This window comes from Lagopus muta, chromosome 5 (assembly GCF_023343835.1).
Source record: "Lagopus muta isolate bLagMut1 chromosome 5, bLagMut1 primary, whole genome shotgun sequence".
Taxonomy (NCBI): domain Eukaryota; kingdom Metazoa; phylum Chordata; class Aves; order Galliformes; family Phasianidae; genus Lagopus; species Lagopus muta.
In genome coordinates this window covers 29,051,667-29,065,226 of record NC_064437.1, presented here as the reverse complement: position 1 = coordinate 29,065,226, position 13,560 = coordinate 29,051,667, and the positions used below count along the sequence as shown (strand labels likewise).

Sequence of the window (13,560 nt, the reverse complement as noted above, 5' to 3'; positions counted from 1 at the left end):
TTTTTTTTTTAAACAAAATAGATAATGCTGATACTTAACTGGTAACTCTTCCCAAGCAACCTATATCAAGCAGACCATGTGATTCTTCTGTTAAGAGCACATACATAAAGTAACACAAATTGCCAGTTTACCGTTTGGAGGCAAACTCCAGCTGTGTGGATATCTTTGCATTTTGTGACCTCAATTCTGTGACTTGCTCCTGAAGCTTTTCATTTTGTTCATTCAGCAACTTGTCATTCTCTGCTTTCTCCTTTTTATAGTTCTCAAAAACTTCCTGCAACTGCATCAAAGAATAGACATCAATGTGCTTAGAAAAGTGAAAAAAAAAAAAACAAAAAACAAAACCAACACCACAATAACAGCTTTGTGCAGTGTTTTCTGAAAAAAAAAATAATACCTGCTTAAGTGCAGCTTTAGCCTCCGCAGTCTCCACTGACTCACTCATTGACGCTGGAGCTGGAGTTGACATGGCTTGAGGTATAGTTGAGCGCTTTGGAGTAGATGTAAGAGAAATCTCTTCTGGCAAGATACCAGATGCTAGAAAAAAATAAATTTTAAAGATGACAACTGAATGAAGGCTTTGCAAAGCAGAAAATCATATAACCTAAGAACAATACTATGTTGCTAGGAAAGTCGTGTGTTTTCCTAAGCAAGTGACTGACTGCCCATTCTTTACACCTACAGTATGCTACTACATCACATATGTAGTCACCACTACAGGCGAGTCATTACGTGGAAGTTATTACACTACAGAAATAGAATCATGTGTCCAAATGCAATTCATGGATCTTCAATTAACTAAGCGTAAAAGTGGAATAGGAAATTAACAGAAATTACTAGTCTCATTTTAGCATCACCCCTGGAAGCTTGTAACAATTGGCACAGAAGCACAGAACTGACCTTGCAAAGGAATGACAGCTCCCGTGGTCTGTGCCAACAATATGCGAAACATGTCACGCTGACGAACGATAGACTCAACGAGCTGCAACTGATGATGACGTGACTCACGCAGTTTTTCTAGCTCATTGAGAGCTTCATCAAGTTGACTTTGAAGCTCAGAAATTCTGAAACCAAGACCAGTTGTTTTTAGTAATATAACAACAAGGCTTACCAAGGTTACACACTTCTCAGATTTTGTGACAAGTCTTCCAGAGTACACGTTACCTTTGAAAGCTAAGCATCACTGAGATGTTTCAGAAAACATATGGGAAAAATGGCATAAGGTCTTGATTTTTGTAGATGACTGAAAGAAAGTAGGCGTCCCCTTTCATGAAAGGCAGAATAGAGGTAATTCTGTTCACGTGAGTAACTTTGAACAGCAGCATTAACAGAAAATCATGCTGAGACTGTTTAATATAGAATCACATTATTTATGAGCTTTATAGACCATATGCTTTTCTTTTTTCCTCAGCACAAATGAAAACTTAATCTTCTTTGAATAACATCTATGTGTGGAATTGCATTTAGTGGAGGACTGACAATCACTTTTCTTGAATGTCACAAGTTTAAAAGATTTTCACACAGACTACTCCTATTTTATGATAGGCTGTCATTTCACTGTGTATTCTCAGACCTGTGTATCTATGAAAAAAAAAAATGTTTAGGAAGAATGTTTGAAGAAAAATTATTTTCATTAGTCAAATAAACAATGTTGAAGGGGGAATGATGAGACATAAAGCAATACAGCAATATGGCATCTGCTTAATAACAATTGCCCTTATATATTACTGTCCTGGTTTCAGCTGAGACAGTATAGATTTCTCCTTCACTATGCCTGGTGCAATGCTGTATTTTGGCTTCACGAGAAAAACAATGTTGATAACACACCAATGTTTCAGTTGTTGCTGAGCAGTGCTGCACAAAGCCAAGGACATTCTGCTTTTCAACTATTTCCCCAGCCCCCCACAGGTGGGGCAGTGAGAACACGAGGAGCTGGGAGGGGACAGAACCTGGACAGCTGCCCTAACCTGGCCAAAGGGATATTCCATCCCATATGGCATAGTGCAAAAAAACCAAGAACTGGAAAACAGTGAGGAGTTGGCAAGGGGGGGCAGTAACTGCCTGTGCATCACTTGTTCTGTGTGTTTGTGTGTGTGATTATTGTATTATATATTGTAATTATTAATCTTTTACCCACTTCCTTTTCTGTCTTAGTAAATAGTTGTTAATCTCAACTCTTAAGTTCCACTTTTTTTTCTCCCCTTTCAGTTCTCTCCCTCACCCCACTGGGAGCGGGGATGAGCAAAGAGCTGTGTGGTGCTGAGCTCCCTCTCCTAGGTTAAACCACAATTACGGAGTTGCTCATGAGCATATATTAACTTATATACACATAATCAGTAAGAACAAAAAATTGAACAGTTTGCAGGTAATTCCGTTACTACACAGTATAAACACTTCAATAGAAAGAACAAATTATTTACTTGGATGATGTTGTTTCTTGCTCCTCTTTTTCTCTAGCCTCTCCCAGCTCCCTAAGAGCCACCAGGAGACGCTGATTCTGCTGCTGAAGTTCTTCAATGTTTCTGTAAGACACCAGATGTTGAGATATTACTTCGGAAGAGCTACTGATGTCAGCAGAGCTCACTTCTTCATCACGAATCACATGATTGCCTCTAGCTTCTTCAAGTTCCATTAACAGCACACGAATCTGAAAGAGAACAATCTAGCATAAGACTTGCACATAGTATTAAAAGTTCATTCAGAAAAAAAAAAACAGTATTACAAAATAATTTCAAGTATTTTCTTTTTCCTACAACACATGAACTGTTACAATAAACACATCCTTGTGAGGTAAATGCATTATTAAAAAGACAGATTGGCAGAATGAAAACCACATCAAAATCTGAAGTAGATATTTCTGGTGTTCAATTCCTGAAACCTACCACTGGGCTTTCCAATAAAACAAAAAACAAATTATACTTTAGTTTTCCAGACAGATGTTGAACGGTATTACTCTAAAGATGCCTCTCCTCTATCCATAAACTTAATCCAGTTCTGTAAGCAGAAATGTAAATATCATATTATCTCAGGGAAATGCTATTAATAATTCTTATGACAGCCCAAGAATGAGCATAGCTGAACACAGCTTTCAAGTAGATTTAGAAAAACAGCACTATATTAATAAACAAACTGTAAACAGCACATTTTAAAACTACAGCAGCATTTGTTCTACCTGCTGTGAGAGGTCTTTCACTTGTATTTCCAGTCTCTGGTTTTCTCTTTCAAGCACAGAGGTCTGCTTATTGGCTTTATCAGCATCCTCCTGCAATCTCTGGATTTCCTGCAGTTAAAAAAATATGTAGTAATTCATTCAAGAAAATTCTTTTTTTTTTTTTTTTTTTTTTTTTTTGAGAGAGAGAGAGAGAGAAATATGATGTCAATTACTGAGGTATGCACTGTGAATTAAATATGCATAACAGATTTTTACTAATCTTGCTTACTTCGAGACTAACCAGCAGCTTTACTTTTTCAATTAAAATCAAGCTTTATTTCCTCAAGTTAAAAGGTTAAACCTCATGTACTTAGGAATCAGAAGCCATGACGTATAATGCTTCATTAGAGTGTGCATTAATAGAAACACTGAAGTCTATATTCTTTTTCCACCACAAAAATCACATCTAAAGGCTAACTTCAAAGTAATAAAAATGTTGTTTCTGTAAAACACAATGTAATTCTGTAAAAGCTCAATAATTCTCAAGGTGAAGTTTAATGGGCATTTCCCCCACAGGAACAGCTGAACAAAAGACCCTGTTTATACATATTTTAGCAGTCTTTGGAATTAAAGACATCAAAATCTTCTTTTTTTTCATATTTTTTGTGCTTCTTTTCCTTTTATACTAACCTTCATAGCTTGCTCAAGCTTTGCAGATAGACTAGCAACAGCTTTTTGGGAACGCTCAAATTCCTCACGCTGACGTTTCAGAATTGGTGCTTTGGCTTCAACCTCCTGCACTATTTCATCCAAATATTTATTGATTCTCTTATTCTCCAGCTTTTCCAAAAGCAACTGATCCTGAGTTTCTACATATGCATTGTAGAGCTGCAACACAAGATTTTTATTTATTTATTTACAGACAAATCTGGCCAGATATATCAAAGAACCACTGGTAATTACACATTTGGTATCTTAGAGCACTGTAGGTTTATACAGTGGTAACCAAATTAATTCAAAGGAACCAGACTGACTTAAAAAGAAAAAAAAGTTCTTATAACTCACACCATGGCAGAGCAGTTCAGAAATGCAAACTGTTACAGTGCAACTGTATGCAATTAAAGAATTCCACGTAGAAGTGACAAACCTTAAGAAAACTAAAGATAATAGAAATATAAAAAAATAGAAATGTAGTATCACAATAGAAAATAGCAAGCATGGAATATAATTTTATGGCTGAACAGAATGACCAAAACAAAAAGAACACATTTCCATAGACAGATGGAAAAAAATCTACACATTCATGTATCATTACATTCATTTTTTCCTTCAAGTATAAGCCAAGCCCACAGCAGAAAAAATACCTAAATTATGCAAATATGTATCAACAAAGAAAACGTCCTGTCAAAAATACAGAAAATAAGCTGTGGGCACATACACAAAAAATCCAGGAATACAAAAAAAAACAAAACAAAACAAACAAAAAAAAAAAGACACAAAACCAAAACTTCTGTATGTTTTAATATACTAAGTTGAATCTAAAATGTATATTGCATAAACATGCCAATATTATAGCTAGTCAAGCCTGCCTGAAACACAACATTTTGTTTACTTTAGTTGGGAATTATACCAGTTCTCAGCCAGTGAATGAAAATCTACACTCCTCCATTACTAGTATCTCTCTGCTGGCTTTTCAAGGGCCTTGAAACTTGGCAAATTTCTTCTCACTTACCTCCGTTAATTTCATTCCAGGTTTTACTACTTTAGCGACTGCTGCAGCAGTGGGAGACATGGCTGCCAGTTCCTCCTCAGACAATATGGCTCCTGAACACATAATACCACCAATTAGCCAAAAAAAAAAAAAAAAAAAAAGGAGCAATAATACCATTATAATTATTCTTTATTAAAAATAAAGAATGTTCTCATATACCTTTGTACTTTACAACTAGTGTATTCTAAATAATTATATTTTAAGTTCTTAAAGTTACTGGTGGAAATGTTTTCTCTAGGTATACGTTGCAAGTGATTGATATTATACTTAATATTCTTTATTGCACATCATTAGGCCTTTCAACCAGTTTAATTTGAAATTATGAACAGCTTTTGCAGAGGACTTGTTGACATTCCTTACAGAGATAACAAATGTACTTGATGCCTCTGTTCCCTCTTGGACTGTTCTCTTGCCTCCACAAACTTCCTACAGGTATTGAATAAACAGGCTCTTCTTTCCAAAAACAAACAAACAAAACAACAAAAAACTAGAGCAATTATGAGCAAGATTTAGCAGTAAATAAAAATTTAAGGACAGATTTCTTCGTTAGAAGTCTACCATTCATGCTATAGTCACCATAAAACCATTAACAGTAGAACGGATTCAGCATTAGAGAAATTTTCCTCTACTTTTTATATGAAAAGATATATCAGATTAACAGAGGAACTTGAAAAAAAAATGTATTTATCTAGTGGGGAAAAACACCTACCTACATACACATTACATACGAATTATTGCATTCCCTATATACATGCAGCATTACTAATTTCATGGAAAACTGGTAAGGATAAAATGTCTGAGGCTCTATGCATTTTAGTTCCTAATGTCACTCCTACCTTTACGTTTTGTTGCTGACAGTAGATCGTTAGCATTCTCCAGTTCCTTTTCCAGCTTACTTATCTTCTCTCTCAATTCTTTTTCCATTACAGCTTTTGCCTCTTCCAACTCAGCCAAATGCTCTTGGGTTGCTTTATTAGCTAAAATTGACAGGCAATTTTCATTTTTCTCCCCCCCCACTTAGAACAATCTAAGTTGGCATACAAACTTTAAACTCCACTTTACAGAGCTTGCAGAAGCTCATGCTTATAAGAATACCCAGTATAATGACAGAAACAAGAACTGCTGCCTATCACCTTCACATAGAAGAGAGATAAAATGAGAACTGCCCTTTTATCAATGAAATCCAAACTGAGAAATAAAATGGAAAAGAAAAGCTGCAAAATTAGGTCCTCTCCTCAACATTCAAAATAAAATTTCATGTGTATCTGAGGATTCCCTCGTACACACAGACCTCCAAGGAAATTAAAATAGACACATAAAATGTTTGTTACAAAGTGTAGCGTTTCCTCCATCCCCAAATCCTAAGGATCATCCCTTCATAAATGCTCAACTTAGTTATAAAGCTTGTCAACTTAGTTATAAAGAGGTTGTTAGGTTCTGTTCCTCCACTTCTCATTCAAAGCTTACCTTCACCTGCTTCCTTTAGAAGCTTGTGCAGCTCTTCTACCGCACCTGTCAGTTCATTGCTCTTTGCCTCTGAGTCATCAGCAGCACTCTAAATAAAAGCATTTCGTGTAACTTTTTACTATGTAGTAAGAGCAACTATCTTCATAATAAAGTTCAAACAGACCAAAATTATAGAGATTTTGAGTAAAATAGTAGGAGATTCACCTAAGCTGGACAACTCTGTTTCCACGTGGATTAAATCTCAATTGATGCAAGACACCTACCTGAAAGTAAGACACATCAGACACCAATATGCTACGACAAAGCTAACTAATGTTGGCATGCCCTTTAGCTGCTTTATAGGTGGTACTAGCTTTTTATTTATTGAAGAAAAGGAACAGTTCTAAGAAATTTTGAGTATTCAAATTTGATCTCCTTAAGAATTTGAGATTCAAAATATTATATACACAGTTTGTGTTTGTTTTCAGTTAAAGATTTCAGAAGTACAAGACTGTACAATGCTTCGGCAGGGGTAACATCATCTATGATCTGACCAGACAAAATACTCATGCAGAAATTAAGCATTCTATTGCACTTAATGCTAGGTATATAACTATCAATGCATGAAAACTCACAAAACAGGATTACTTAATCCGTGAAATCAGCAGATAAACAGAGGACCAGTCAGCTGGCTCTTTCAGCTGTCTTAACACACTACAGAATATTTTTCACTCTGAGCTGACAAAACAACCGACACAAATTCCTGCTTAGATGGCTGCTTATTTGACACTGTATAACATCCAGCTGCCTGAACCACATCACTGGTATTTGTGCTGTTTGTTGCAGTAAACTTCAAATAGCCAAACCTAAAACACCTCCGTAGTCAACCTCTACGTAAGAAGCTTTAACTGTCAATACAACATCATAAAACACAACTCATATGATATGATATGAAGCACTAAATCAGTAAGCATAAAATTACTGTTTTAAGCAGTTTTGATTAAACTGCCATGTGATGCAAACAACTTAAGATTACAAATGTTACCTAAAACAGGACATTTTACAATATTTTGTACTGTAAGATAGCCTTTCTCAAATCCACCACTTCATGGGGGGAGAAAACCAACCAGCCAATCAGTGTGCAATGTTCTTAAACCTAAAACTCAGCCCCAAGTAATGCTAACAACATGTACTGCTGACTTATCAGCTTACCTTATACAAATTAGATAATTTGATGTGGGCATTCAGTTCATTGTGGAATCTTTCCTCCATACCAGCTTGTTGTTCTTTTGCCTAGTAAAGAAGAGCCAGGGTGTGGAGCAATTCACCATTAATTTCACACATTTTTTATTTTGTAGAATCAACTGTAATGCTGTTATACATGCACTTCAAGCTGCCCTACCTCCTTCAGTTTATTCAAAAGGTCTTCCACGTGTTTCTGAAGATTTTCATTAGACTGTTTTAAGCTGTTTACCTGTTCTTCCATCCGGGAAACCTGTCAAACAGTAAATGAGAGTATCGTGTATAGATTTGTCATTATATCATACAAATTAGTAACTTATTTTAGAAAATACAGTCTGTCTTTCACTCAAAATCAAACAAAGATACCAGAAAGAGCATTAGTTTACATTTCTAATGGGCTCTCATACATTCAGCTAAATGAAATAGTGACAATCTTCAAACCGCTCATGTAACTTCATGAGCCTCAGAGGAGAAAAACAGTACAGAAAACCTGATCAACTGACACAGTTCAAACTACTTAAGTACCCAAACAGAAACTCAATAAAGCTGAACATTTTCAAAAAATATGATTTTGCCATGTATTTTGATTCCAGGAAAACAAACAAAAAAAACAACACATCATTCCTTGCTCTCCCTCCCACCAAAAGTTAAAGCAGATTCTTCTGCTTCTTACACAATTGAGAATTATATTCCCATGCATTTTAATAGCATGATATCGTTATATCCTTTTGTTATCAGTGATGCCAAAATCTCTAGCTTACCATTAAAATCTCTGACTCTGATTTTCAACACTCATATATTCCCTATATATTCCTTATAATTCACAAGTTAAACGAAAAACCTCTTTACAGCTGGCAGAAATTACACTTCTTTTTCTTATAATAGTTAATGAAGTATTTGTTTTCATTTAATTCAGCTAATCAGGAAGTATAATTTGGAAAAAAGAAAAGAAAGGCGAAAGCACTCAATTCAAAAATACCTCCTCTTTCTTGTTCTCCAGATTACATTTAAGTTCTAAGATTTCACTGCCTTTCTCCCTGGCAGTATGTAGAAGTTCATCTGTTTTGGCTTTCAACTCAGAGTTCAGCCAAGTGTTTTGACTCTGCAGCAGTTCTTTTTCTTGCTCCAACCTCTTCTCACGGTACTAAAAAGAGAAATGAAAACACAATTGTACTGGTTCCATAGAAAGAAAAGAAGTTAACAAAGCACTACAGAGTAGATGTAACAATGATTTATGGTAACCACAAATGAGGTTGTTGTATTGGCAATACTGACTTACAGGTCTCAGACTACTAAGAACTTCCTGACACACATTCCTCAACATTTATCGTAGTTTGGAACATTTAACTACATATTATCCTAATCAAAGCAATACATTAAGACATCAAAATTTTCCTCCTCTTCTCCTTTTACCAAACAATTGGTTCTCTCCTTTTTACCTGCTTTTGTGGATACAGAATCACTACGTTTCATTGACAAAAGCAGCTACCACTGCCACGGCTGAAGCTTGGGCATGTTTATTTAACTTGATGTCTTTCCTTGTCTTCTATAAACACACTTGTCACCTCCAGCCGCAACCATCAGTTTTATAACAAAGTCATTAGTCATAAGTAGCAGGAATAGCCTTGACCTACTTTTAACGTCAACAATGACAAAATGACCACATCACTTGTAAACAACCGCTCACTGGCAGTTTTAGCCTTAACACGCGTTATGCACGGAAAAACCACTAACCTTCACAGTAACATCTGATGTTTGAAGTTCATCCAACTTCAGCTGCAGTTTCACTTTTTCTGTGTTTGCTTCTGTAAGCTTTTCATTTAAGCGTTTAACATCCTCTGTGGAAAGCGAAACCAATATTTGAAAAATGCTAATTGCAGAATTAACTGTAGAACTATCAGTTTTCATTACTGTCCAAATTCAAATAAGTTCTAAAGAATGAGGACAAATGACACATAAAGTATATAATTGTATACTGTAAAATGATATATTGTTTGATTTTTTTTGTAAATGTAAAATCATATCATGTACATTTGTTATCAGACTGTTGCAAGACATTTTGTTTTTTCCAATTACCATAAAACTTTCTGCTTTGCTTCCTTTTGTCTAGTTTTCCAATCCATTTTCTGGAACTGCCTATACTAACTGGATATTCCATACTTGTAAAATTGTTCAGGTAAGTCTTCTACTTAGAATAATTATGTGAACCAATTTGTTAATATATTCTTGGTTATACCATTCAAATGCTCAACTTCCTGAGATCGTCTTTCACTTGTTCGAACCAAATCTCTCTTCTCAGCTTCCAGTTCTTCTTTTTCTCTACCTAAATGGCTCTGAAAAGATTAAAAAAAAGTAATAAAGAAATGTGATCAGCTTTCTATGAGAGATTAGTCACTATTTACATTTATCATCACAGAGAAGTGTGTTAAATGCTACCCCCTCCAATGTTAGCGAATGAAAACTGGGATAAGAGGCTTCTATGATGGACAACTGAATCAGTCTAAACTACATAACATGAAACTATGACTGAGTCCAATGTTTCTGTCACACTGGGAACAAGTCAAACAACTGCAAGTTAACACATTTTTCTTCTAGTGCATAATAAATAACAGGTTTCAATTTTTATTTTTTTTCTCATAAATCATTCTGCTATTCATGTCCAACAGGACTTATGTCCTTAAACACAAAATGTCTAATATCAGACAATAAAGCAGAGAAAGAAGCATCACACAACTTCCAACAGCAGCATAGGTAGAGTCCATGCCTTTGCCTTTTAACTGGGATATAGAGATCCAGACTGCCACAGGATTATAGCTGTATGCAAACAAAGACTAGAATGGAAATTTTTGTACATAAAGCAGATGAAATCAACAAAAGGGCCAGTAGAAATACAAAAGAAACAACAAAAAGAACTGTCTAGAACAATATGTAATTATAACGTGCTTTGCAGGACAGCTTTGTTAGCTACGGAGTTCATTGAAACAGTTTTATTTCGTTAAACAAAAGATAACAGAGTAATCAAGGAATGAACACACATAAAAGAAAAAAATGGAGCCCGAACTGAATACCCTTGCATGATTTACAAGCCAAAGCATTGCCGTTGTCTTCTAAGGAAGCACTATGAACTACTTCAGCAAAGCTGAAGTACAGCCCTGCATGGAAACATCAGATAGCTCTTTCATGCTTGAAGAATTAGTATAACAATATTTTATCTTCCCGCTCCACAAATTAGTGTTCTGCTGGATCAGTCATCCAATGTCACTCATTCTGCGATTCCTTATCACTTATGAGCATAATGCAAGGAAAACTGTACCAGAGTAGGGGAAAGGATGGAGGAAAAACAGATCTCTAATTTGCAGCTCAGTGTTTGATAAGGAGTAATATAAAACACACCCTTGATTTCTGAGGTTCACTTTAAAGTCACTTTGGAACACTTTGGTAGGTTTCAGATGGGGTAAGAATATACTCAAATTCAAATAAAAGGATCTACTCTGGCTTATGCTCACCTGTAACTCAGTTTGCTAGAACATTAACTTCTTAAAAAAAAAAAAAAAAGACATGCAGTTATCTTGCTCACACGTCCACAAAGACATGTAAATATGTTTATCGATACACGTACTGGTACTGAACCAAATTTCAAGTTGGACTGTATGTGTTCTTTGCAGGATCAGACAGGTAAACTCAACTCTTTGTTTACTGTGTCTAGTTCTTCCAGTACCTGAATGGCTGCATTACGATCCTGAGCAGCTTCGAGCTCTTTATTTTTCTCATTCAGCAACTTCAGCTGTTCATCTATTAGATAAAAACAAACAGTTGTGAGGCATCTGTAACAAAAATCCAGTAAATGGGATGGGGAGACAGTACTGTGACAAACTAAAACCATCATGGGGCCAGAGGCATTTATAGTGAAGAACAAAATGTAAATGACTCTAAAGCTATTACAGTTTTTTTCCCATTAAAATGGAAAATTTCACTAAAAGCAAAGTCTCTATTTGCAGAAATAATAAATGTATTTTATGAATTTTAACTCCTAGTGAAAACTTAAAGACATTTCAATACAATACTGGACTAAAGAGTGACAACTTTGCCCAGTCTTATGAACAAGCAATAATACTCACGAAGTTTTTTAAGCTCCTCACGGAGAGTTTGACATTCTTGTGTCTCATTTACAAGTCTCTCCTGACTTTGAGCCAGACGCTTTTCTACTTCAAAGTACTGTTGTTCTGCAAAGTTAATAACATTACCTGAGTTCTACTTCAAATGCACTTTTCTTCTTTCTTCTCCTTACGGAGGATGCATACTATCGAACACTAGTTTAAAACAGTATTTAATCATAAAATATTTTAAAAATAATAACACTATTGTAGATTTTGAAAGAAAATATCCTTTTGAAGCCAAAAGTTGAACTTTCATATTGAATTAACGTTGTTTTAAACTCTTCATTAATATGGGAAAGGAATATGCTTGCTATGCTTGCAAAACCAATCAACAAATAAACTCTACTTAACTGCTACACTTGAACGTTTTTGATTTAGCTAGAGTGTTACAGCAGCACAACCATACAGCCTTGGCTCACTCATGTCACCTTAAAATTTCTTGCATGTGTAGACTAATTCTACATATATAGAATAAAAGACAAGTATTGTGAGATTTGGAAAACGTTCAATGATTCTTAAAACTAACTCTATGCAGGTCTACGCTGCACTTCCCAGCATACTCAAAAAATAATTAGGCAGACATTTTGATTTATCATCTGAAACAGTGTGTTACAGCACTTAACTACATGATACGTTGTAAAACCAGCGTTTGTGTTGTTATCAGGCACTGTGGACTTCTGGGGAAGCACTGAATGATTTTTGCATATTTTATGTTTCAGAGCATATTTTATAGCTCCAAGTAATACTGCCCTCCAGTTATGTGAGAGAAGCATGGACATGAAAGAGAATAACGCGCTACAGCATGTAGTTACCTCAACTTAACTCACAGTATTTATTCACGTACTTCCATAAGACTTCTACCATGAAAAACACAGAGGCTAATGGGGAGGCAGCAGGTCGCAGTCCCCAACAACTTGACCCACTTTCCCAGCACTGCCCAGTGCTCTTACTCCTCCCCTCTGTTTGAACTTCTGCTCCAGCTCTCTACAACAATCCAGTCTTCTGTGACCAAGTAATCCCCAAATCAATAGAAAGATTTAGTTTCTATATGGCGTGTTTTATCCACATATGTTATGATTTCCAACAGAGAATCAAGAAGGAAAACTATTCGAGGGTTGAGCGAACAAACAATTATTGCTCCTCCACGACAAAGATCAAAGCTCGTTACAAGCCTGACAAAGAGCTGTTCCTTAGGTCCATTCTGAAGGCAGTTTTAAAGCGGTTTGTAGCTTCACAGAAAAGCGACAAGGCGTCGTTCCCTCGCAGCACGCACTCCCTGCAGCAGGAGACCCCGGTAGGGCCCGGCTGAGACCCGCGGGCCAGGGACCCAGGAACCGCGCAGGCCGCGGCAGACACCGAGCGCTACATCCTCCTGTCCCAACATTCCCGTCAGAGGGCACCTCGCCGCCGCCACCCCTCACCCTCTGCCCCGGCCCAGGCCCCGGCTGAGGGAACAACGGCCCCACCGGGCAGCAGGACGAGCCACTCAGCCCAGCCACTTCCGGGCAGCGCCTCGCCCTGGCCCCTCACGGCGCCCCGGCCCCACTGCCGCTCGCCGCCCGCCCTCCTTGCCCTTAGACTCACCGCTGTCCACCTTGAAGCGCTCATGCCTGGCTCGCAGCCCATCGATCTCGCTCTGCTGATCTGCCAGAAAACGCTCCAGCTTTCCCTGCACCGGCTTGGACAACTTGGCGAGCTCGGCCCGCTCCAGGACCTGCTGCAGCACGGCCGCCATCTTGGGCGCAGTGCAGGGCGCCACCGCTCGCGACGCGCACAGGGCGCAGGCGCAACGC

General features: G+C 37.1%; 1 protein-coding gene across 3 annotated transcripts in view; it reads right to left on the bottom strand.

Annotated features, from left to right (window-relative positions):
- Positions 1 to 13,554, bottom strand: part of TPR (translocated promoter region, nuclear basket protein) — a 44,569-nt gene extending 31,015 nt beyond the window's left edge. For all 3 annotated transcript variants that reach the window (XM_048946639.1, XM_048946640.1, XM_048946641.1), the window contains exons 1-17: positions 13,352 to 13,554; positions 11,729 to 11,833; positions 11,329 to 11,402; positions 9,847 to 9,943; positions 9,345 to 9,448; positions 8,590 to 8,754; positions 7,771 to 7,863; positions 7,581 to 7,661; positions 6,390 to 6,477; positions 5,759 to 5,899; positions 4,884 to 4,975; positions 3,842 to 4,039; positions 3,173 to 3,280; positions 2,421 to 2,647; positions 901 to 1,064; positions 398 to 537; positions 132 to 280 (exon numbers count right to left, since the gene is read on the bottom strand). In XM_048946639.1, coding sequence (XP_048802596.1) covers positions 132 to 280; positions 398 to 537; positions 901 to 1,064; positions 2,421 to 2,647; positions 3,173 to 3,280; positions 3,842 to 4,039; positions 4,884 to 4,975; positions 5,759 to 5,899; positions 6,390 to 6,477; positions 7,581 to 7,661; positions 7,771 to 7,863; positions 8,590 to 8,754; positions 9,345 to 9,448; positions 9,847 to 9,943; positions 11,329 to 11,402; positions 11,729 to 11,833; positions 13,352 to 13,502 — 2,177 coding nt within the window. In that variant the 5' untranslated portion in view covers positions 13,503 to 13,554. The remainder of the gene's footprint in view (positions 1 to 131; positions 281 to 397; positions 538 to 900; positions 1,065 to 2,420; positions 2,648 to 3,172; positions 3,281 to 3,841; positions 4,040 to 4,883; positions 4,976 to 5,758; positions 5,900 to 6,389; positions 6,478 to 7,580; positions 7,662 to 7,770; positions 7,864 to 8,589; positions 8,755 to 9,344; positions 9,449 to 9,846; positions 9,944 to 11,328; positions 11,403 to 11,728; positions 11,834 to 13,351) is intronic.
- Positions 13,555 to 13,560: the final 6 nt, after the last annotated feature.